This window comes from Rhincodon typus, chromosome 25 (genome assembly GCF_021869965.1).
Source record: "Rhincodon typus isolate 14 chromosome 25, sRhiTyp1.1, whole genome shotgun sequence".
Lineage (NCBI taxonomy): Eukaryota > Metazoa > Chordata > Chondrichthyes > Orectolobiformes > Rhincodontidae > Rhincodon > Rhincodon typus.
In genome coordinates, this window is record NC_063356.1 from 14250873 (window position 1) to 14274729 (window position 23857).

The 23857-nt window shown below is 39.6% G+C and overlaps 1 protein-coding gene across 3 annotated transcripts in view; it reads left to right on the forward strand.

Moving 5' to 3' along the window:
* The window catches only part of LOC109937343 (decorin-like), a 140246-nt gene that overhangs the window by 114175 nt on the left and 2214 nt on the right, over window positions 1–23857 (forward strand). For all 3 annotated transcript variants that reach the window (XM_048612021.1, XM_048612022.1, XM_048612020.1), the window contains exons 3-7: window positions 3798–3910; window positions 6652–6865; window positions 9457–9570; window positions 9765–9858; window positions 14133–14271. In XM_048612021.1, the coding sequence (XP_048467978.1) occupies window positions 3798–3910; window positions 6652–6865; window positions 9457–9570; window positions 9765–9858; window positions 14133–14271 (674 nt within the window). The remainder of the gene's footprint in view (window positions 1–3797; window positions 3911–6651; window positions 6866–9456; window positions 9571–9764; window positions 9859–14132; window positions 14272–23857) is intronic.

Here is a 23857-nt window from a genome sequence, read left to right on the forward strand (position 1 = left end):
ATTCATCCAATCACTCAGATCAGGATGAGGGCGAAAACTAATCCCATCACAACAATTCTGAAGCTGAAGATTGATATTGAAACAAACTTAATATCATCTCATCCAAGCTGTACCAAAGGATTTAGCCTGAAAGTTTGAAAGAAAATGGTTACCCAAACCAATATTCTCTGAAAATGAGTAATAATTTGCTGCCAGCATAGTGTGGACCTGAAATTTGACACCAGGGATCTTACAAAGCGAGAGACTTTAGCTATACGTTCCACATTACAGACGGTCATGCTGTTCTATGGTGAAGAAGATGTGGAGAGTTGTATTTGATCTCAGTAAGCCATGAGGTGAACAAAGCACCACTAAGGGTTGAAGGTAGTATATCCACTGAAATTCACCACCCAATCAAAAACCTGGTGCAAAAGTACACAATGCATTTTGATGAAATGATTGGATACTTTGAAGATTTTGGATATCACATCATTGTTGATCTATTGATGAAAATAATTATTCAATCCGGAGAATGGCGGGTGCCTTTTCCTTATGGTGGGAATTTCAAGGCTAGGGTCATATTTTTAAGGGGAGAGGAGAAAGATTTAAAAAGAACATGAGCGACAACTCTTCTGCACAGAGAATGGTTTCCGTGTGGAATGAACTTGCAGAGGAAGTGGTGGATGTGGGTATAGTTATAACATTTAAATGATATTTGGATAAGTACATGAGTAAGAAATGTTTGGAGGGATATGGGCCAAGCTTGGGCAGGTGGGACTAGTTTAGTTTGGGACTATAGTCAGCATGGATTGGTTGGACCAAAGGATCTATCTCTGTGCTGTATGACTCTATAAACCCTAATAAAGTATCAATAAAATTAAAAGTAATGTCTGATAAAAATTTCAAAGGATGGAAAAATGTGGGAGTGTTTGCCAGATTGACAGTGGATCTAAAGTTATTAAGGTCCATTATTGTGAGAAGGAAGACAAATGTGAAACTACAAAATCTCTTGGATTCCAGTGACCTTATTGAAAAATAAAGAAGAATCTCTGCTCTATTTCAAATCCAGAAGAAATCACACCAACACTGCCAGGGCTAAAAGCAAGCTTAGTGTCAGAAATAGCTGCTAGCACATAAAGCTTGCCAAACAATCTTCACAGTTGATAACATTCAAGGTATCCATTTGGCAGTCCAAATTCCTGTGTCTATCTTTTGAATTTATGTTTAGTCAAGATATGTTCCAGAGGAAATAAGATGACACATAGAAAGAGTACAATGTCGGGCTGAGCTTAGATAATGATATCCAGGGCTGTGGCATGATTGAAAAATATCATGGTTGCCATCTGTGCAGGCAAGAGAGAATCAGAAAAGCTGGTGTCAAGCTAAACACAGAAAATTGCATTGTGAAGTTGACACGGTGGTTGGTGTACACATTTACAGAATCATAGCCTCATAGAGTCATACTGCACAGAAACAGACTCTTCAGCCCAACTTGTCCAAGCTGACCAGATATCCTAAATTAATCTAGCCCCATTTGCCAGTATTTGGGCCATATCCCTGTAACCCCTTCTTATTCATTAACCATCCAGATGTCTTTTAAATGTTGTAATTGTACCAGCCTCCACCACTTTCTCTGGCAGTTCATTCCATACATATACCACTCTCTTCATGAAAATGTTGCTCCTTAGGTCTCTTTTAAATCTTTCCCCATCTCACCTTAAATCTATGCCATCTAGTTTTGGGGTAAAGACCTCGTCTGTTCACCATATTCATGCCCCTCATGATTTTATGAACATCTGTAAGGTGACCCCTCAGCCTCCAAATAGTCATGAGAACTTCATAGTTATCTCTGAGATGGAAGCTCCAAGAGACAAGATAGAGCTGAGAAATTCCCTTGGGGTTTGATCTAATACTTAGTTCTTTCATACTTCACGTGCTAGAACATGCAGCAAATGCACAAGAACCAAAGAGAAAAGATGCTGAGCACTAGTGATCAAAGCGACGTGAGAGGAGATTCAGCAAATTCAAAGAAGTAGTGGACAGTAGTAGCTCTATTGTATCATAACAGAAAGAAGCTTGTCACTCTGCAGATACATAGCTTCACAAAGAACTGAGCATCATGAATACCAAATCCAGAGGACAGGGTTGGGTGTACACAACACCTATCACCTAAGCAGTACCATGAATAATTTATTTTATGAGAAAAGAACACACACTATAAAAGCCTGCTAAGGTATTAAATTTAAGGATAAAATTCAATTGTAAAGTTTCTTTCATTGTAAAAATAATGATTGAAAGGTTATATAAAAATAGAGGTGCTGATGGTAGGTTTTCATGAAGCCAGGGAGACTCTAGGATTCTAGGATTCCCAAGTTCTCCAATTCTCACCAGGGCCTGTTAATGGTGCTGGTTGAGTCAGGTTGTGAACCCACACCATGGACTCCTGACCTGGCCTGGGACAGAGCTGACATAGGCATGTCTTAATTCTCCACAATTTCAACCCAGTCAGACCAGCATTTAAAGTCGTTGTGGCTCACCGAACCTCAGAAGTGTCACGAACCATAGCCCGCATGAGGGAAACCTTAGTAAAGTAAACTCAGAACTTACTTCACATTCCTTCCAGGCTGAGTTGTGCCATCCTGCCAATCTCCTATACCCTTTCGAACTCTTAATGCCAATGTGTACAGTCAGTTAACTCTCAAGTGACTAAAAGTGGATTTTAAAAAATGCATTTAATGAATAGCCATTTATTCAATTCCCCCATCTTCCTCAAAAATACCCTACTTTTACTACAGGTTAATAAAATTATCAATTATCTCGCTCATTTGAATTATCTATAACAGAAACTACAAATGCTTAAAATCTCTTTATTTTGTGTAAATAATCATTGCACAATTGACAGAGGAGATCAGAGAGCCAGAGTTCATAATTAAACAATGTTTTTTTTTCCTGCTGTTCATTTTGTTTCAACAATCTCATGGATAGCTGTGCTTTTAGTCAAGCATCATGATGCATTCATGGATGAGTGGCCAATGGTTAACTGAGAGTTTTATGCCAATAATATGCAGTGCATTTTTCAATTGTTCACAGTGGCCATACAATTCAGACACACATACACAGAGACAGAACGCAGTAAGTGTGCAACTCCAAGTGTTTCTGGATTTTCTTTTTGAGGCAAAGTGCAGAAAAGCTGATCAAATACATGGAAGTGAGCAAGCCATGGACACACTTTCTAATCTAGTGATTGTACTCTTCAATCGATTATGAAAATCTTTACCATCCCAAATTTTCATCTGCACCTGCTAGATCTATGACAATAATTTGAATGCATTAGCTCCATTGGCAAAAGAAAACCTGCAGTAGGATTTAGAGAAGTGTTTGTTTGTCATACTTACTGTGGGTGTCTCAAACAAAAAAGTCCATAAGCTATTCCCTGATTTCATGAACTATTTTCTTCAGTGACCTTGAAGCTAGTTTGAACATTTATACTGAATGGTTTTGATCAGTTACCGTTGGACTTGTTTCTGTGTAAGTAATTTCACCCAGTAGGTTCCCCCATTCAGAATAGGAAAATCTGGTCACCCTCCATCACTGTGATTTGTGAAGTGAAATATAATGAGAAGGTGAGATGTGAAGGCAGCTCCATAGTCAAATGGTATTTTCTATTCCAAATGCAAACATAAGTTCAGTCAGAAGTTAATGCTACACTTTAAGTTCATAAATGCATTTACATTTTGTGCTATAAACTAACATGCTTCTAGTAAGGAAAATAGAGAAAAAAGATTAAAATTGTTTAAGATAGTCTTTTCCTGCTGTAGGTCTTGCCAAAGTACCTGCATATATCCTACCTGAGACTACTGTGCTGGATCTTCAGAATAACAAGATCAGGGAGCTAAAGGAAAATGACTTCAAATATCTGAAGAACCTTCAGGTGAGTAAACTGACTAAAATAATCCCATTGACTGCAATGAACCTGGTATTTTGCAGTCTCTTGTCCGTTGTGATGACTGTGACTTCTTGGAACTGACAGGAAGATCACTGGAAGGTGTGAGCAGGATTGAAAAGTGCAGTTATTGGAGAAGAGAGCCCAGGGATAATGGAGGCCAGTGAATCCTGCACCTCTACAGCCCACAGTCTTTCTCTGCAGGAAATGTGGCAGACTTCCATATGCCAAAGTGGAGCTCCTGAGCAGCCATGTTAGGCAATGATTAGTATAGAGCTGAGCACCATGAGATAATCCATTGATTTATGACACAGGATTTTGCCACTAATCCTCCCACTTAAATAAATAGCAGGGAACGATCTTAATATTCATTTAGGAGTTTTCTTTCTATTCAATGATATACAGCTTCTAGTTCATCAAATATTCTAATTTAGCAAATATAGAGATTGAAATAAACAATCCTAAACTGTATGTCCAAATGGGTGTTATGCAGCATTACCTACCACTTTAGGTGTTTACTGCACATAAAGAGGACATATGGTCTATTGTTTCTGTGCTGGCTCACAGTTCCCAATTTATCTCTTTGCTCTGCTCTTTCTCCATATCTTTTCCTTTTCACTGCTTCAAATGTTTATCCAATTTTTCATTAAAAGGTGCAATCATCTCTGCCTTAGCCACTCTCTGTGGCAAAGATATTTCATCCTGCAACAGCATTTTTCCTAATTATTTCTCTATGTTCTCAGTGACTTTTTTCAAAAATTGCTGGCCAGCCACCATTAACTGCACAATCAATCAGAAGGAAGCCTTATTTATTTTTGCAAATTTTAATGTCTTTCCTCTGAGCCCTTCACTGTTCCACTGGGATGGTCCCAGTCTCTCATGTTTCCCCTCAGAATTATGGGACTGAATTTTTACAGCCCAATAATAATAGCCTGAGAGATTTGGAGGCCTGCTAATGGTAGAGCAGTGAGGAACCCAATGCCTTGCCACCACCATGGCATATTATAAGCAGCAGAAACCTCCACAACACCACCTGTGTTTCAGTTTAGCCACTTAAGTGCTCCATTAAGTCAAAACATCAGCCGCTGTAGCATTTTGGCTGTGTTGGGAGGACTCACTTGTATGTGAGGAGACTACCAGTTGCATCATGGTGATATCACAGCAAGTTCCTAGTGAAGGGGGTGGGTGTCCTCTCCCAACTATCGGGGTCATAAATAAATTCAGCCTTCCTTCGAGGGCACATTAGCGCAGAGACACCCTCTCTTAAATCTTCATCCTCAGCAGCGGCTACCCACAACAGAGGTGCTGCCGAGACTATAGTAATGCAAGGTCTCTTATTGGGCCTGCACCTTTACAGTTGGATGGCAGTCTATAGGCAGTGGCCTCTTAACTGGTCACTGTTGAAATGCCACACCAGCATCCTGGCCCAGCATCCTACCAGGCCTCCCAGGTAGGTTCCCACTTTCATCTCAAGCACTATGACTTCTCAAATTATGAACAACTGTAACTCATGATTACCCAATCCTGGTATTATCTTAATCAATCAAGGCTGGAAAATTTCTGAGCCTGTAATATCTTATCTATGATTGAGAGACAATCGCTTCCCTTCAGTTCCATTTTGACTTTTTTTTTATTTAATTACACCAAGCTCTATTTGTAATATCCTGTATTATATTAACCCTTATCTTTTACGTTCTTTACATTTATAAATTTTTATGTATGTGAGTACACTTTATTCTACATCATACTCCTGAACTTTGAAAAATGATCATTTTTGTGAGCTAGACCATTGGACACCTTCTGAAAGTCAAAATAAACTACATCCACAGAATGCCTTTGATGATGCAGTCAATCATGTTGCTTTGAATTTGGAGTCACAAGTAGGCCAGACCAGGCAAGGAGAGCAAATTTTCTTCCCTGAAGGACATTAGTGAACTAATCTTTTTATATGACAATTAATGCCTTTTATTCATGATTTATTAATTGAATTTGAATTCCACCAACTGCCTTGGCATGATTTGAATATGTGAAATTTCCACTACACCACCGTCATGCTCTATATTTGAATAGATTATCTGCTAAATTCTGTTGTATGTGCAAATTTAATAACACATGAGGAGCAGAGGCTGTGCTTTCAATGGGTCCTTTTACTATCACGTAGCTGTGAGACATGGTACGTTGGTATACTCTCAAAGAAGGCTGTGATCTCAAGGTACTCTCTGGAGATTTGAGCACATAGTCTAGGCTGACAGTTCATTGCAGTACTCGTGACTCACTGCACTATCAGGGATGCCATCTTTCACATAAAATGCCTCATCTGCCCCCTGAGTTTGATGTAAAAGATCTCACGGCACTATTTCAGAAAAGGACGGAGGAGTCTTGGCCCATGTCTGTCCCTCAGCTAAACTTACTAAAACAAATTAACTTGCCATTGTTACATGTGTGGGCTGTTTGCAAATGAGCTGTCATATTTCCAACATTATAACAGAGACTACACTTATTGGCAGTAAAGCACTTTGAGGTGTCTTGAGACTGCATAGAACATAATATCAACTTCTTTCTTTTAGGGTGATTTTGTAAGTATACTCTGAAGGAAAGCCCCAAATTTTCTGATATTCACTGGCAGTGAATGAGGTCCTTTCTGCCACTACACACTCAGAAAATTACATACTTGTTTGTTCATGAATTCTCAATTCATTTTCTGTTTGTTTGTTTCTAATTTAATTTAGATTTTAATTCTTGTGAACAACAGGCTGCAGAGGATCCATCCCAAGGCCTTTTCCTCACTTCACAGTCTTAGAAGGCTATATCTTTCCAAGAATCTAATCAGTAGCGTTCCAGAGAACATGCCAAAGAGCCTCCTTGAACTCCACATATGTGACAACAAAATAAACTTTGTGAAAAAGAAACCTTTTGATGGAATGTCCAACATGTTCGCCCTCGGTATGTCTCAATCGTGCAAATACTCGCTTTGTGTGAATATATTTGAGCAAGCATAATCAATAGTAGCATATTATGACAATTTCATTGTTAGACTACCCCACAAATTCATGATAACTGAAAGTGTCAATGAATTACATTAGATTTGAACGTGGATGAAAATGCCTGGAGTCTTGTGTTACTGCCATGCAAGATCTTTCTAGACTCAATCCGCGACATCATTGATTAGATACTTGTTGAAGAATATTGAACATTATTTTCAGGTTAATGTCATTAGTCATTTCACCAGTGATGACAGTATAAGGTAGGGGTGGAGGTTAGATAGACCTTAGATTTAGTGTAAAAGTTCGGCACAACATCGTGGGCTGAAGGGCCTGTACTGTGCTGTGCTGTTCAATGTTCAGTGGAACCTACTTAGGAGATTAAATGGTTCAGATATTTGGTTTGGGGCATTTTAATAATTTATTGCTATTGATCATCTCATAGAAATTGATCATTCCTAACAGCCTGTCTTTAGGCTTCATAGAAATTGAAGCATTGGTGATTTCTAAAAATTATGATTCACTGATAAGTTTGGGAGAAGTCCTTCATTTATCTCCTTTCCTTCAAAACCATGGTGTGATAATTGCTTTACCAATAATTAACTTTACACTCAATTTTACAGGTTTCCATTACATATCTTATAAACAGCTCTCACCTCCTTCTTTATACTGCCTTTACGGAATGGGAAGATTTGTACGTTGGTCAGTCATTCTTATGACCATAACTGAATTTTGATTAAATATTCTTTTTTTCTTCAATCAAGATATTTTTCTTGCCTGGAGAAATACAGCAAGCCAGGCAGCATAAGAGGAGCAGGAAAGTTGACGTTTCAGTTCGGGACCCTTCTTCAGAAAGACACTTCTTCTGAAGAAGGGTCCCGACCCGAAACGTCAGCTTTCCTGCTCCTCTGGTGCTGCCTAGCCTGTTGTGTTCCTCTAGCTTCACACTGTATTATCTCTGACTCCAGCATCGGCAGTTCTTACTATCTCTGATTTTTCTTGCCTGGCTTTGATTTGGCAAGAAGAATTTCTCCCCTAAGATGCCTTTCCATTTGCAACTTTAGAAATATGCTGCAAAAACATTTTTCTTCGGCCAGTCCACTTTGTCGTTCATAATCTCTGTTCTAGCTGATGGATATCAGAATCAGAGACCAATGAACAGGTAGATCTAATTAGGTCATAGAGTTGTGGAGACATATGGTATGGAACAGACCTTTCAGTCCAACTAGTCTATGCTGACCAAGTTTCCCAAACTAAACTAGTCCCACTTGCCTGCATTTGGCCCATATCCCTCTAAATCTTTCCTATTCCAAATGTCTTTTAAATGTCATAACTGTAACTGCATCTACCACTTCCTCTTGCAGTTCACCATACAAACTACCCTCACGTTAAATGGAGATCCCATCTTCTCTCTCAGGTGAACATAAGAGAACTGACAATTGCAATTCAAAGAAAAGCAATTGGTCTAGGGTTAACGTAGCGCAGGGAGTCCTACTGGGTGTACTGGGCAATAGCAATCCCACAATTGTCATGATTATCAGAAATTAAAAGATTGGGTAATGATGCAATCCTGTGGGTCCAGTCCTAGTAGAAACACGGAGCAGTCATCAATGATATACAGGCTAACCAAATCATTGTGTAATGTTAATTGTATAATGGTATCAGTTGTACGTGATTAGACTTCTGGATATAGAAGAAAATTGTAATATTAGGGCATTTAAATGGTCATTGGATAAACATATGGATGATAATGGAATAGTTTAGGTTAGATGGGCTTCAGATTGGTTTCACAGGTCGGCGCAACATCGAGGGCCGAAGGGCCTGTACTGCGCTGTAATGTTCTATGTTCTATGTTCTATGTTCTATGGTTTCAACTTCCTGGAAAATTCCCTTGTCAGCTGTATTGGGATTTCCAGATGGATGCTGTAGAAATGACTATTGGGCCATTGGAGAACCTGGGCTGTTAGTTTAGTAATTCTGCACAGTTATCTTTATGACAACCAGCGACATCTACAGAAAGGAAATGATTTTAAATGAATCCGTGGTTATTTGAATTGCAGATATTCTGTTGGAAGAAAGCAGTCCATGCATGCTGCATTAAATCTTCTCAAAAGACATATGGCAGCCTATTTTGCATGTCCTGTTCTGGAACAAATGTTAAAGTCCCTGGAGAGCATATACAGCAAGGCTGAGAGGCCTTCATTATGAAGAAAGATTTAAACACCTTCTCTTTCCCCTTGAAACAGTGATTATCATGAGGAAATCTTTTTTGGAATGTTCAATGTAAAGTTAAATAGGGAAGAATTATTTCCATTGGCTGCTAAATCAGTAACTACAGAAAATAAACTTGGAATTATTCCCAAAAGAATGATTGAGAGGATGAAGGAGACTTCCAGAAGTAATAATGGAAAGAGAACCCACAATAGATTTTAAAATTTTAATAGGTATTTGAGACATGTTCTAAGTGATGTTAATAGTACTTTCAGAGCTTGAAAAATAACCATACCCAGTGAAAGATTTAACTTCCTTAACAAATGTCTCTCATCTCTATAGAATTGAGTAGAAATCCACTCATGCCAAAAGGAATTGCGAAAGGAGCCTTTCAAGGGTTGAAAACTTTGTCATATCTCCGGATTACTGAGACAGGGCTTTCTGAAATTCCAAAAGGTGAGGGCTGTTGGATATTTTGCTGTTCAGGGTACTTCTTAATAATTTAAGACTAAATTGGTTATGAGTTAACCATTACCAATGACACTGCTGAATTAAATATTTGGTATCAAACTAGAGTAAGCAAAGAGTCCCGTGTAAGTCATTTATTAACCGTCAGTATGTTCATGCTCTTTATTTGATTTGTTTTCAAGACCTGCCAAGTTCAATATCTGAGATGCATCTTGACCGCAATAGAATTCTCAAAGTGGAAGTGGATGATTTCACAAACCTCAGCACTTTGGTCAGGTACAGTGTTTAAAATCAACTCTGAAATGCAACATTTGAAAGTTCGCTCAAAAATGCTGCACAGCACTCAGCAGGTCAGACAACACTGTTGGGGAGAACACATAAGAACCTAAGAAATAAGAGCGGAAGTAGGCCATCTGACCCATCAAGCCTGCTCTGCCATTCAATAAGGTCATGGCTGACCTTCTCACATACTCAGCTCCATTTGCCCGCCCACTCACCATCATCCTTAATTCCATTACTATTTGAAAATCTATCTACCTTTGCCTTAAAAACATTCAACAAGGTAGACTGAACTGCTTCACTGGGCAGGGTATTCCATAGATTCACGACCCTTTGGGTGAAGAAGTTCCTCCTCAACTCAGTTGCAAAACACAGTAGAACATTTCATCTTGATAACTTTTCATCAGAGCCCAATCGGGGCATTCCAGCTCTGTTGTGTGAATTTAAACACGAGACAGCTATTTCAAAATCAAAATTCACATACTTCTTCCAAGGATCTTTAAAATATTGAGAAAGAAAACTGAAATGCATAGAGTTAGTCCCCCACAAATGGATCATACCTTAAATAAGAAGCCATTAGGGTGGATATAAAAGGATACACACTTGATTTCAAGTTCTAACTTACAACCTGGATTGCAATTACACTCTATTGACCAAAATGGAAAGTGGATATGATATCATTTTCGGCCAGACTGTAATATTGAAAATTTTGTTAGTGGCCATTGGTTATAAACATATAGAATTACTATAGTTAAAGGGCTCCTGGTGTCCAGCCTGTCCCAATTAATTATAGTGCCATATGTATCACAATTGGAATCATATAATCTCCTAAGAGATTAAGCAAACCAGATAGAAAGGATGAAAGGAGTCTCCAAGAAATGAAGGAAAACCAAGATCAGAACGTTCATCTCCAACGCCTGTAAACATTCTTAAAAGGTTCAGGGGATGGCACGGTGGCTCAGTGTTAACACTGCTGCCTCACAGGGCCAGGGACCCAGGTTTGATTCCATCCTCAGCTGACTCTGTTTGGAGTTTGTACATTGTCCTTGTGTCTGTGTGGGTTTCCTCCAGGTACTCTGGTTTCCTCCCACAGCCCAAAGATGTGTAGATTAGGTGGTTTGGCCATGATAAATTGCCCCATAGTATGTAAGCTAGGCAGGTTAGCCATGAGAAATGCAGAGATTGGGTAGGTGTATCTGGTTAGGATGCTCTTCAGTGTGGACTCAATAGACTGAATAGCCTTCTTCCACACTGTAGGGATTCTATGATTACATTGGCTCTGATTAATTGAAGTAGATATCTACTTGTTACAATTTCCATAGAAACTATTTTTGAAACAAGATTTAAGTTTCTTAAAAGACATATGGCAGCCTACTTTGCATGTCCTATTCTGGGACAAATGTTAAAGTCATCAGCTGAAAAATTATTCAACAAGATTTCATATTTTAAAACATTTGCTGCAACAAAATATGACAAAGAACACAACTGGCTTTTTTTTCACTCTTTTGTATTGATGCGTATACTAAATTACAGAAAGGTATGTACTACTTTATTACTATCATACATCATTGTCTTCACACAATTACAACCTTTATAGTAAACAGTCCACTGTTTCTCCCAACTTCCAGTGGACTGCTTCCTTTTTACTTTCCCAGCCACACAGCGTCTAATCCCAGAACAGACAATCATTGTGAAGGTTAACCTGCAGATCCCTTCTCATTCATCTAAGGTAGGTGAATTTTCCAATCTTGTTTAAATCCACAAAAGCTCAGAGACATCAATCAGAGGCAAGCTCCCACTTGTATTCTAAATGATGAACAGTAGAGTCCACGTTTCTCTGCTTCAGATGCAGGACTGGCTGTCTCTAACTTCTGCATTCCGCCTCTCAGATAGCTACAGACCACACCAAACAAACTGCTGTCGGTATGTGGTATTTATGGACTTGAAGCTTATAACTGATTACAAGAATGGTCCCTATGCCTTCTTCCCCAAGGCAATCTCAAATACTTTAGTCTTATATCTAAGTAGAAATTCTAATTAGTTAAATTGGATCTCAACTCCCTATTAATCCTAGAAGTAAATGGATAGTTTACAGCACAATTGTATATAATCCTATACTAATAACACCTTTTTGACACTTTGGGAGACTCAGGGACTCTCATGCTATAGTCAGAGGTTGTTACTACCATCTCCACGTGTATTTTTCTCAGACATCTCCTGTAAAACAATCTGATACTATCATTGATCTCCTACAATGAAACCATCCAGGCTTACTTTTTAGCAGACTTTAGCAGGCAGGTTACATAACCCCTTGGTTCATTCTAAATTAGAAGGTACAGTCCCAAAATGTAATAATCTCTTAAACCAAAGCATTCTAACAAGATTTTTTACAAGACCTACACCCCAGCCAAATACACGCTCAGCTCTAACTTGAAGAAATTGAGAAAAACGGGGCTTGGCACACAAGCAGGCACCTCTTCTGCAGATTCCCGCATTCCCTGGAAAAAAGTGGAACATCTTAGCATCCAACCTAGTTCTGCCTTTACCTGATATATCTTGTTGCAGGTGCAGAATATCTGATCGGTACAATACCATCTTAATATTAAAAACCGTAAGAACTACGGATACTGGAAATTAGGAACAAAAACAGAAATTGATTTAAAAGCTCAGCAGGTCCAGCAGCATCTGTGGAGGGAAATCAGAGTTAACATTTCGGTTTGAGTGACCCTTCCTCAGACTTTGTTTTGAGAAAGGGTCATTGAGCTCGAAATGTTAGCTCTGACTTCTCTCCATAGATGCTGCCAGACCTGTTGAGGTTTTCCAGCAATTTATGTTTATGTACCATCTTAACATTGTTATGTTGTTTTCAATCACAGAAGATGTTAACAAAAATTAGAGTGATATGGCTTAAGGCAGATGCTGGCATCCATTCATTTTTGACATGTGAAGTTGTGATTTTTCTGAGCCAAGATTGATGGAATTTTTAAAAAAAAGCACAGATGTTAAACCCTGCAGAAAATCACAATTGTGTATCTGGGAAGTTCAGTGTACGCACAACTGTTATCGAGAAAATTCTTCAAAGTTCACAAGGTAATGCAATCGGCAGCAGCTGAGCATGCAGGAAGCTCTAAGTAAAAACAAATGCAATTTTACTGGAACTTAGCTGCTCATAATTTGGCTTGACTCCAGAGCTATTGAGACTATTTAGGGTCAAAATTCCTCAAATTATCTCTGCTGTTGTAAATCTAACAGAGTGGAATACCAAGCCACTCCCAGACATCTTGTGAGATCTCAGAGACTGGGTTAGCTTAAGGGAGAGTTAATACAGTGTGGAACTGTAGGAACACAGCAGGTCAAGACCTGATGAAGGGTGTAAACCTGAAACATCAACTTTCCTGCTCCTCGGATGCTGGCTGCCCTGCTGTATTCCTCCAGCTCCACACTGTATTGGCTCTGACTCCAGCATCTGCAGTTCTTGCTATCTTCCAGCTTAAGGGGAGCCCACTACTGCTCGGAGGCACATCAAAAGTCCTGACCCTAAATGAAGCCTGGTAAACTGGAGTGACTCAATGCCATTTTCAAGGGTTGAAATGCATCCTGAAAAAAAAATTGAAATGAAATGTCCTTTGCTTTTCTTCCACTCCCCATGGAGCTAATGAGGTTCCTTTGAAGATAATCAATACTCTTCAGGATCAAGTAATTTTTCTTGGAAATCCTTCAGGACCCTTTCAACAAGTTTTTCAGCAAATGACAAGGCTTTAGCAGCTAACATAACTAACCAATGAGACCTTAAAGTTGCCTGGGTGGAATTGTTTAAGGTCATCCAGGATCTCCCTTAGACTTGGCTCTCTTTGCATAGGAGATGCCTTAAGTGTACCTGGGCAACTCCCCACCAGAATTTAAAAGGGTACTGAATTTCAGGTTCCACAATAAATTTTTCACCCCTCCAAGCGCAAGTCTTGCTTTCTATTTTTCTCCAATCAAGGAATTGCAGGTTGTACATTGCCACCCAGATCAGTTGAACGTTCCAGTTGAAGTTATCTTGCCTTAGGGGAATTGTTTCCACTCAAAGTGAAGAGGATTCTTCAGTATTTCCATGCAAAGTGGGGAGCACTGAAAAAGCAGTGTTACAGAGTCATTCGTGTGGCACTCTCAATATTCCATACGGCTAATCCACCTGGCACTTGGTAAGGAACTTTTCTGGGGTTTTAGCAAAGGTGTGCTTCTCAGATTTCCTCGTGATTCTCATCTCTTCCCTTCACTCTTTGCAGGTTGAGGCTGAGTTCCAACAAAATCAGATATTTTGCAAATACAACTCTCAGCCACATGCCGAATCTCCAGGATCTCCACTTGGACAACAATAGATTGTTTGCCATTCCTCCGGGCCTGTCAGAACACAAGAACATCATGGTAAGGGTTAGGGTTAGGATTAGGATTAGGTTTAGGGTTAAGGTTAGTGTTAAGGTTAGGGTTAGGAGAGGAAGTGGGTATTTTTAGAACATTGAGACCAGATCATAGGCTTTCCCATATATGGCAGTGAGGAATGTGAGATCTTTATTTATTGCCTGTACTGCCTGCCTACTGAAGCATGAAATGAGAGAATGAAACAGGATAACTGCTTCGAAATGTAAAAACAATTTGTCGATTTCTCAGAGACAGATTTCTTGACTGAGCTACATTATTCAGACATTCCTGTTTGCTCCTGAGATTCAGTTTAGGGGAGGTAAAGTGCTTACACTGATTCTTCCAATCTTGGAATTTTAATAGGGCAGAAACTGTCTGGTACTTACATTGGAGAGCCCATGGGAAGATTACGCACACTAGCTTCTTGAGAGAACATTTCATCCAAATATATAGAAAGAAGACCATTTGACCCATCGTGACTGTATCAGTACTCGAAAGAACAATTTAATTAGTTTGCTTCCTTTGCCCTTTCTCCTTTACCATGCAAACATTTTAAGTTTTCTTTTCATGATTTATTTCCAATTCCTCTTTGACTTTTGATTTTGAGAGTTACTTTTGAATCTGCTTTCATTGCTCTTTCAAGCCGTCCTTTCCAGAATATAACAACCCACTGCATAAAGAATTTTCTCCTTCTCCTATCATTGATACTTTTAATAATTACCTTAAATCTGACTCTTCTGTTACTGACACAGCCAATGGAACAGTTTCTCTGTATTTATCAATCAAAGCCTTCCACAACTTGGACAATTCTGTTAATTCTCTCCGTAAGTAAGTTGGAGTCAGAGAGCAAAGTAACACATTAATGGACAGAATCTTCTGTGCACACCCAGACCTTTAGGAGTGTGGAGATGTTTATTTGGGTGAAAAGCAATAATTCAGTTTCCTGACTCTAGGCTAATGCTCTGCTTTAAGCTTTTAAAATCTGCCAGGCAAGTTAGCATTCTTGATGCTTGGTTAACTTTTTGTATTCATTAGCATTCCACAAATACTCAGTATCACCTCAACCCTGCTGGAATTATTCTTACTCCTTCTGTAATTTTTCTCCTTTTTGAAGTTGTTTCTTTGTGCAAAAGCTTTTAGTGAAAGGGGTGAAGCCTCCCTATTTCAACCTTCTCATGAGAAGTCTCAGTCTTATGCATGCTTCCACACAAGGTGACAATTGTCCTCACTGTCATATTTCTACATTGTTCTCACAGAGAAATATTCCTTCCACCTTTGGTTCACAGCTAGTTAAAGAGCTCATCTGGTAAGTTTATGAGTCAATATGGAATTGAATTAAACAGACCTGAATAATGCCTGATATGCCCTAACACACCTCTAGAGCCTTGAACCTGGGACCTTCTTGTTCATGGGGAGGGAAGGAAACAGTACCACTGCACCAAAGGAGCCCATGCATAATCCTTGGACTATGCTTGATTAATAAGTTTAGCCTGGAGTAATGGTGTGATTGATCCAATCTGCTATGGGTTAAAGAAGGAGGAGAAATCAGCCCAAGGTCCACCCTTTGATTATTATCCACTGACTTCAACTATTAAACCTCTCAATGTTGAACAGCCTGCAACAATTAACTAGGTTTAAGGACGAGGAATGACTACCTAAGCACAATATAAGATGCAGAGAATGTGGAACCATTTCTCAGCATTCAGGCAAGGATGGAAAAATATGAAGGGATTGCTTTTGAATGCAATGCCTCAATAGAAGATTGATGAGTTCAGGAAAAACTGGAAAAACAAAAATTTGAAGGTTACCAGTGACTTGTTCATTGCCCTTGTCTCCTTGGAATATGTGGCAAGGAATGTCAATTGAAACTGAGTTTAATACTGAAAACCAGGACACCTCTCCCCACCCCATGTACAGTAATGCGAAGAGAAAAATGAGAGGAGGTCATTGAGGTCCTTGAGCATGTCCTGCTGCTCAAGGATTTCATGGTTGATCAACTCACTGTACTCGCTTTGTTCAATGATCCCTGATATACTTATTCAAGCAAAACCTAGTGACCTCCATCTAAAACAAAATCAACATCTTTGGGGTTATCATTGACCAGAAACTCAGCTGGACCCACCACATAAGCACAATGACTACAACATCAAGTCAAAGGCTTGGAATTCTGCAGCAAGTAACTCACCTCCTGACTCCCCAAATCCTGTCCATAATCCACGAGGCACAAGTCAGGAGCGAGATGGAATACCCCTCACTTGCCTGGATGCGTGCAGCTCCAGCAATACTCAAGAAGCTTGACACCATCCAGGTCAAAGCAGTCCACTTGATTGACATTGCATCCACAAACATCTGCTCCCTTACCACCAACACTCAGTAGCAGCAGTGTGCACTATCTACAAGATGCATTACAAAAGTTCACCAAAGATCTTCAGGCAGCACCTCCCAAATCCACGTCCACTTCCATCGAGAAGACACGGCAACAGATAGAGGGGAACCAACCACCTGCAAGTTCCCCTCCAAGTAACTCACCATCCTGACTTGGAAATATATCGCTGTTCCTTCACTGTCACTGGATCAAAATCCTGGAATTCCCTCCCTAGTGGCATTGTGGGTCAACCCACAGCAGGTGGACTGCAGCGGTACAAGAAAACAGCTCACCCCCACCTTCTCAAGGGCAACTAGGGACAGGCAAGAAATACTGGCCCAGCTAGCTACGCTCACATCCCACAAATGAATTTTTAAAAATCGTTTGTGCATCCCCAGCCCTTTGGGGAGAGAATTCCATCATTGTTTCCTACTAGGTTCACTCTAAAATAGCCTGGCTCCAATTTTTAGATTATTGTCCCATTTTTTGGCCCTGGGCCGGGAGTTAGAGATGGGAGGATTCCTGGCTTCATGGACCTAACTTTTACAAACAGCCAGCCATGCTGCTGCTTTTGGTGGAAGTGTGTGGGCTGGAAGTCGAACTGCCAGCCTGGAGGAGCTGAGGAAGCTGCTGGGTTCCTAGGAGAACCAGGCAAAATATCTGCCTTGGGGCTTCAAATCTTTGTCCAAAGATTAAAATTAAAGAATTAAATAGAAAACATTCCTCCCACTCTTATCACTCAACCTCCCTTATTCCCTCACAACCACATATTCTATTCAATGCTAATCCATAGCACCTAACATCTTGTACACACCATTCATAATACCTCATATCTCTTATACCACCCTATGGCCCTTTAACCATATGCATAATGCATGAACCTTCAACTGTCCATGCAATCTTAGTACCTATTTCAATCCACCATGCCTTCCCTCTTCACCTACCATACCAATGCACACAGGAGACAAAAAATGAACCAAAACAAAGCTGCTGGAAAAGCTCAGCAGGCCTAGCAACATCTGTGAAGAAAAAATCAGATTTAATGTTTCAGGTCCGGTGACCCTTCCTCAGAATAGTTCTGAGGAAGGGTCACCAGACCTGAAACATTAACTGTTTTTCCTTCACAGATGCTGCCAGACCTGCTGAGCTTTTTCAGCAACTTTGTTTTTGTTCCTGATTTACAGCATCCACAGTTTTTTTTGGTTCTTTTTCAGACAAGAAATGAAGTTATCTTACTTGAAGTTCTAGGTTGGAGATTACATTCTAAGGAGAAAAACGTTCTTTTTCATAGAAGTACATTTTAATAGCTCTTGTCAGGTTTGTCACTTCTTGACAGATCTTTTACAGGTTTGACAGTTCCAAGGAGATGATGCACCTTTTACATATAATTCTCTCTTACAGTTAACACTCCCAGAGGGTACCTGAATCCCCAACAAAAGGTGCCTGAACCTCTTTCCCAAAAGGAGACCTGGCCGACACCTAGCCCCATCTTGTGTCCTGTGACCATATCGACAGAGATAACTAACTTGATGACCCGTGACCAATGAGGTTGTTGGAACCAACTGTTTAATATATATATTATTACTTGGCGGAAGGAAGTGAATGTACTGTAACCAAATTTGCAGACAACACAGAAATAGATGGAAAGACAAATTGTAAGAGGGATAAAACAGTTTACACAGAAATATTGATGGGTTAAGTAAGTGGGCAAAAATGTTGGCAAATGGAGTGTAAAGTGGGTAAATGTGAAGTTGTTCATTTTGGAAAGGAGAGCAAAGGAAGACTATTATTTAGTAGAGAGAAAGTGTAAAAAGCTGCAACAAAAAAGATGCTGGGGGCATGTTACTTGAGCACAAAACACAGAAGGCTTACACACATGTGCAGCAAGTGACTGGAAAGCTAGCAGAATGTTAGTCCTTATTTTAAGGGGATTGGAGTTTTTTTTAAATTATTCATTTATGGGATGTGGGTGTCATTGGCTAGCCAGCATTTATTGCCTGTCCCGAGTATAAGAGTATAAGAGTAGGGAAGTCTTATTACAGCTGTACAAGGTGCTGGTGAGATATCATCTGGAGTACTGTGAGCAGTTTTTGTCCCTTATTAAAGGAAAAATATCATTACATTGGCAGCAATTCAGAGAAGATTCACTGGGATGATCCCTAGTTTGGAGGCGTTTTCTTCTGATCAAAGGTTATACAGGTTTGGATTCTACTCACTGGAGTTTAGGAGAATGAGAGTAATCTTAGTGAAACATGTAGGATTCTTAAGAGGCTTAACAGGGGAAATGCTGAAAAAATGCATACCCTCATGGGAGAGTCTAGGACCAGAAAGCATAGTCTCAGAATAAAGTGATGCTAATTTAAGACTGAGATAAGAAGGAATTTCTTCTCTCAGAGAGTTGTGAGTCTTTGGAACTCCTTCCTGTGGACGCAAAGTCCTTGTATATATTGAAGGCTAAGATAGATAGATTCTGCAGCAGGGGAATCAAGGGTTATGGGGAAATGACAGGAAAGTGGACGTGAAGGAATTTTGGATGAGCCATGATCCTATTGAATGATGGATTAGGCTGGAGCATCTGAAAGGCCTACTCCTGCTCCGATTCCTTATGGGCTTATGGTCTTAACTCTGCTCTGCAAAGGGATAGCCTGGCTTTGCAAAAGAAATGCATTGAGATCAGACTTGCTATGAGCTGGTCAGCTCTACACATTCGGGTTCCAAGCAACAAGGTTACCAAAATGGCAAGTAAATGGAGATAGCTGACCATTCAAGTAGCCAGCTGCGTCTGGGAACCATGCGTACAATAAACCTGAGCTAACTCCATTCCCAACCTCGCTGACATTGCAAGTGCCAAGTTTGGAGGGGGTGGGGCTGGCAATTTCAGGGAAATTCTGCCCAGTCAGAGAGGCTCTCCACCTGGCAAAAATATTGGCTGGTTGACTTCCTGAATTCTGTCTGAACTCTCCACACCTAACCTCTTAAACACTTTTATCATTTTCAGGAGTTCAAATAGATCACCCCTAAACCTTTGAAATTCAATCAAATTCAAATCAAATTTAAACAAACTGTCCTCAAAATTTAACACTGGTTTCAAATTGATTAATCTGTCCTGGTAACACTACTAAACCTTCCAAGTCCGAAATTGTAGCTCTGCAATTCAGCGTCCGAGACGAACACTGTGATCCAGATGGAGTCTAACCAAGCTAGTTTGTTGCATTTGTAAGGTTACCTTACAATCTTCCAAGTTGAAAGTTATCTGAGGCAAGTTTTTGCTCTGGGATTCTACTTCCCTTAGGCTTCTTCCAGAATGAATCAGCTGATGAAGAAGTTGAGAAATGTGTCAATACTCTAGCTCATTTTTGACCTTTCTGCTTTGTTGGAAAGTCTGAACTCTGTCCTAGCGTTTTCATTCTTCACCTCTTATAAAGGACTGTTGTCTTCTTACATGCAAAACCTTTCAATTTCTTCAGGTTCATGAACACAATAGATCATCATTATTTTGCTCTTATAGAAATCACACTTCTGTATGAAAAACTCTAGCCTATAAACTGGCTATAATTAATGAATGAATGATAAAGTTTGCATTATGAAAACATTCAATATCTCAAGCTATATTTCTTGCTCAGCCAGCAACTCATTGTCCCAGCCACTAGACTGAGGATGTTGTTTGTGAATACATGATTGAACTAAGAATGAAGAAAGCCATTCAATCAATGTTCAGTCATTTATCTAAAGAGATCCCAATAGCCTTCTGTTGTTGCATCCAATTTTGTCTTGAAATATTCTTGGCTCCTCTCCTCTGTCTAGAAGTTTATTCCACACGTTAATCACCTTTATTTGAGTAGAAGTACATTTTGAATCATCTTTTTTAGATAAAACTGTGACTTTTCATTTTACTTCCCTAGATAAAGTAATATTTTAAGTTAGCATTTTCTTTATGTTTAATAAAATTTTTCATTTTTTTTGTACCTTCATGGGGCTTAGGCCATGTTAACATTTATCACCATCCCTAACTGTCCTTGAACTGAATGATTTGCTAGGCTATTTCAGAGGGCATTAGACATAGCCACGTTGCAATGGGTCTGGAGTCACATGTATGCCAGACCAAATGAGAAGAGTAGATTTCCTTCCCTAAAGGAAGTTAGTGAATCTTATGGGTAGTTACGACAATTGACAATGACAATGTGATCATCATTAGACCAATGGTAAGTTCCAGACTTTTGCTGTGGTAAGATTTAAACCCCTTTCCAATATTGCTATGCCACTGCCTTCCCTGTTTCTCAGCTACTTCCTTTCCAGGCTGTAAAATCTAAGTTCTCCCAGCTTTTCCTTGTAACTCAGATTCCTGACTGAAGAGATTTCCTTTGCAGTTCTTAGATGGCTCTTGTGATTCCTGGTAATTAGAATTGAATGTATTATTTCACATGGGGTTGGACCAGAGCACTGGGAAGTGTTGTAATTATCAAGTTTATATGATTATCATGTTTTGGAGCTGTGGAATTAAATATAGGATAAATGAAATTTGGTGGGGGAGGTGGGGGGGTGTGGTGATATGAAACCTGTTCTGACACTGCTTGAGAGTAAGCCCAGGTGATTTGATTATTAGAGATAAAAGAAAGGCTTTGATTGTTTCATTGAGAAGAAGATGAGACAGTCATGCTTGGAAACAATGGCAGCAGTTTCCAAGTTTATAATTGGTTTCCCTGAGTCATCCAAAGTCTCAGGAAAGTGTTGTAGTTTAAGGTTGTAGATAGTTGTGCTGGGAATTGCCCCCTTATTTGAAAAATGAAAAGGAGTTGGTGTCACAAATAGCAAATCAGCATTTCTACCTAGATTCAAAATTAATATATTCCGTGTTGCTATGGGAAGAGAGCAGAGGTAACTATTTTAAGATCAGGTTACAGGCTTCCCACAAAGCTCCACACATCACAGACATACAGAGGTTCTGCATGCTTAGCACAGAGAAAAACTGCTTTTACTTTATAATTTACCCACCCCAGGGAGGGTGGGGGGGGGTGGGGGGGGGGGTGGGGGTGGTGGTGGTGGTTGGGGGGGGTGTGGGGCACCGTCTCTGACCCACATCCTGTGGTCATTTAGGGATTCTGGGTAATGGTCTGGTATCATTGGAAATAAACCTTATTGCTGCTCATTGATTTAAGAAACTCTTCAAAAACCAAGGGAAATCCCTGGTGATGGCCACTTGAAGTTACTATGTGGCAAATGCATTAGAGACTAGGACCAATTGTTAACTGTTTGCTGTAGAAACTTTAATTTTGTGGATAATGTAATGTGTCATAAATACAAATGCAAAGTAGCACTCACTGTAATTTAAGTTTTAGGTTGCTCATTAACCCAAATAGTGGTTAGTCAATAATTTTTGTTTAGTTATTTGTTACAGTATATTTTTAAGATACGAAATCCCGTCCCATTCTTTCAGCTAATAACTGAAAGTTTGAATTTTTTTTTTTAAACTTATTGACCTCTACACAGATCATAACAATACTTCAATCATGGTCAAAGCAGTTACATATAAGAAGGAGGAGATTATTTAATTTAGGGCATTGTCAAATGAGACTCAATCGTTGCACTATTCCACTGAGCCAGAATATTGTCAGTTCCCATACTAGAGATTTAAAAGCAAAAATATATAGTGCAATACAAAAGGGAATTGCATTGCTGCAGTCATTCAAATAAGATATTAAATTAAAGCTCTATCTGCTCTCTCAAGTGAATGTAAAAGTTCAAGAATCATATGATGCTGCTTGGCCTGCTGTGTTCATCCAGCCCTGCACCTTGTTGTCTCGGATTCTCCAGCATCTGCAGTTCCTATTACCTCTGACAGAATTATTCAAGCCTGATTCAGCTGAACCCATTCAGCTGGCTACTTGAAAGGGCCATGTACCAAATGTAATTTCCAGCCTTCTTCTTGTAACCCTGAACATTCTACCTATTCGGATAATAATACAACTCTCTCAAGTGCCTCGATACTTTCCTTGGGAGTATTTTGAAAAAGAGCAGGAGTTATCTTTGATGTCTAGTTAATATTTATCCCTCAATCAATATCATAGAAACAGATGATATGGACATTATTTGATAGTTGTTGGAGTTTGCAGTGGTCACATTGGCTACCTTATTTCCTAAATGTGGAACAGTTAGCTACAAAGCACTTTGGCTTGTCCTGAGATCATGAAAGATACTTCATACATTCTAACTTCGTAATTTATTGCTGTATCTTGCTTGCATATATTTTCTATCAGGTCTGCTAAGACTTCTCGACCTCTTTCAGTTTCATTTTTAATAATTTCATACCATTTGTGGAATATGCACATGATCAAATTTTCTTTTCAATGTGTACCACTTTACACTAGATGGTTTTATCTTAGGTCGATGCAGTGAAAATATCGTTATTTAATTTCAAAATATTAATGGGTCTTGAGAAATTAAAGAGGGTGAAGCTGTTCCCATTGGCAGAAGGGTAAGGTGAATGGCAAGCAGCCAAGAGGTGACTGAAGGAAATGATTCTCTACATAGCAGGTCTTAGGGTCTGGAATATCCTGAAAGCCCTGAGAGTGTGGTGGGAGCAGATTCAGTCATGGCTTTCAAAAGAAAATTGGTTAATCGTTAAAAGAGAAAAGAAATTCCGAGCCATGGGGAAAAGGCAGGGGAGTGGGGCTAGCTGAGTTGCGGTTGCACAGATACAATGGGTGGAATCTTATACACTCCTGATTGCTGTAAACTGTGGCGTGTAATGTGCCTGAAGATCATGAGAAATCCATTGAGGCTATTCTTGAAGTTCGGAACAACTCACTGCATTAAACTAAGTTCCAGGTGTTGAGGTGAGATTCTTGCTGGGCAGGGCTGATCTATCCAGTCAGGAGAATTATTGATTGTTAGCAACCTTCATTACTATGCAGCTCTTTATTGTACCACTGCTACAAGCAAACTAGATTTCAAGAATTCACGATATGGAAGTCAGAATGGCCACCTGGTGACATCAGATCACCACTTAATACAAAGGATCTCCACTTGCATAGCAACAACCAACATCTCAGTGTGTGCCCAATGGGCCCTGACTATTTGCACTTCACACGCGCAATCTTGGCATCTGGCAGACGTCAGTCTTTAGAACCTTCATGGCACATCTTAGATTCACTCACAAAATGCTTCTGTGCCTCAATGTGGCACAGCAGGGTGCACTGGCAACTATCATTGTAATGCTGCAGCAAGGAC